Genomic DNA, 839 nt, shown 5'->3' on the forward strand with positions numbered 1-839 from the left:
AATGTATTGCAACACGCATAGTAGTGGTAGGTATGGTAATGCTGTTTATCCACTTTATCCGCTACGGGCCATAGTTGCCACTGTTTGTATCCCATCGGTGGGAGTGGATGGTATTTACATTCATTTTCTTTGACATCTTTAGGATTAAACCTCTGTCTGCACGAGAAGCACTCTTTAAGCTCCAGTGCAGAATATGACCTGCTGTTCAGCCTACGACATTCACTTGCAAGGCCTTTATTTTCTTCTTCCAATAATTCAAATTTATTTTCCCAATTAGCCAGCAATTGTATTTTCTGTGTTACCTCTTGCTTAAGTTTAGTATTGTTACTTTCACATTCTAAGATTTGTCTACGTAATTCTTTATTTTCCTCTACCAAACATTTCTTTTCTTCTGCGGCTTTCAGTTGCAGACTTTGTATGATAACTACTTTATCAGTCAGATCTTTTTTCAGATTTGTTTTTTCTGTCTCATCTTCTATATGTTGATTCTTAAGTTCATCTATACGCCCCTCTAATTGATTTATATTTTGAATTAGCGATTCCTTTATTAAAAGCTCCGCACTTAACCTAATGATTTTTGAGCGATCTGAGTGGCGATCTTCAAGAAGCTTATCTCGCTCTTCTGATAGTGACGTAAGTGAATTAGACAAGCAATCTATTTGTCTTCGAAACGATTCGGAATCTAGTCTAGTCCTTCGCGGAATGAATACATCACCGTGGTCCACCTCTTGACTTGTTGCTGAATCATCGAAGTGATACTCACTCTCCGTCGCCATTATAGTAGACCTGGCTAAAATAGAATTTGTTTTGATACATTTAGTACTATATGATGAGACCGT

General features: G+C 37.4%; 1 protein-coding gene across 1 annotated transcript; it reads right to left on the reverse strand.

The window, feature by feature from the left end:
• Positions 1-5: 5 nt before the first annotated feature.
• On the reverse strand, positions 6-785 carry LOC117106079 (the record flags this gene model as incomplete). Its single annotated transcript, XM_033247417.1, has 1 exon — positions 6-785. A coding segment is annotated over exon 1 (771 nt), but the record flags the coding sequence as incomplete, so codon positions are not given.
• Positions 786-839: the final 54 nt, after the last annotated feature.

The sequence above is a fragment of the Anneissia japonica genome, unplaced genomic scaffold (assembly GCF_011630105.1).
Source record: "Anneissia japonica isolate Jap-2015-1 unplaced genomic scaffold, ASM1163010v1 scaffold2868_len839_cov215, whole genome shotgun sequence".
NCBI classification, from domain to species: domain Eukaryota; kingdom Metazoa; phylum Echinodermata; class Crinoidea; order Comatulida; family Comatulidae; genus Anneissia; species Anneissia japonica.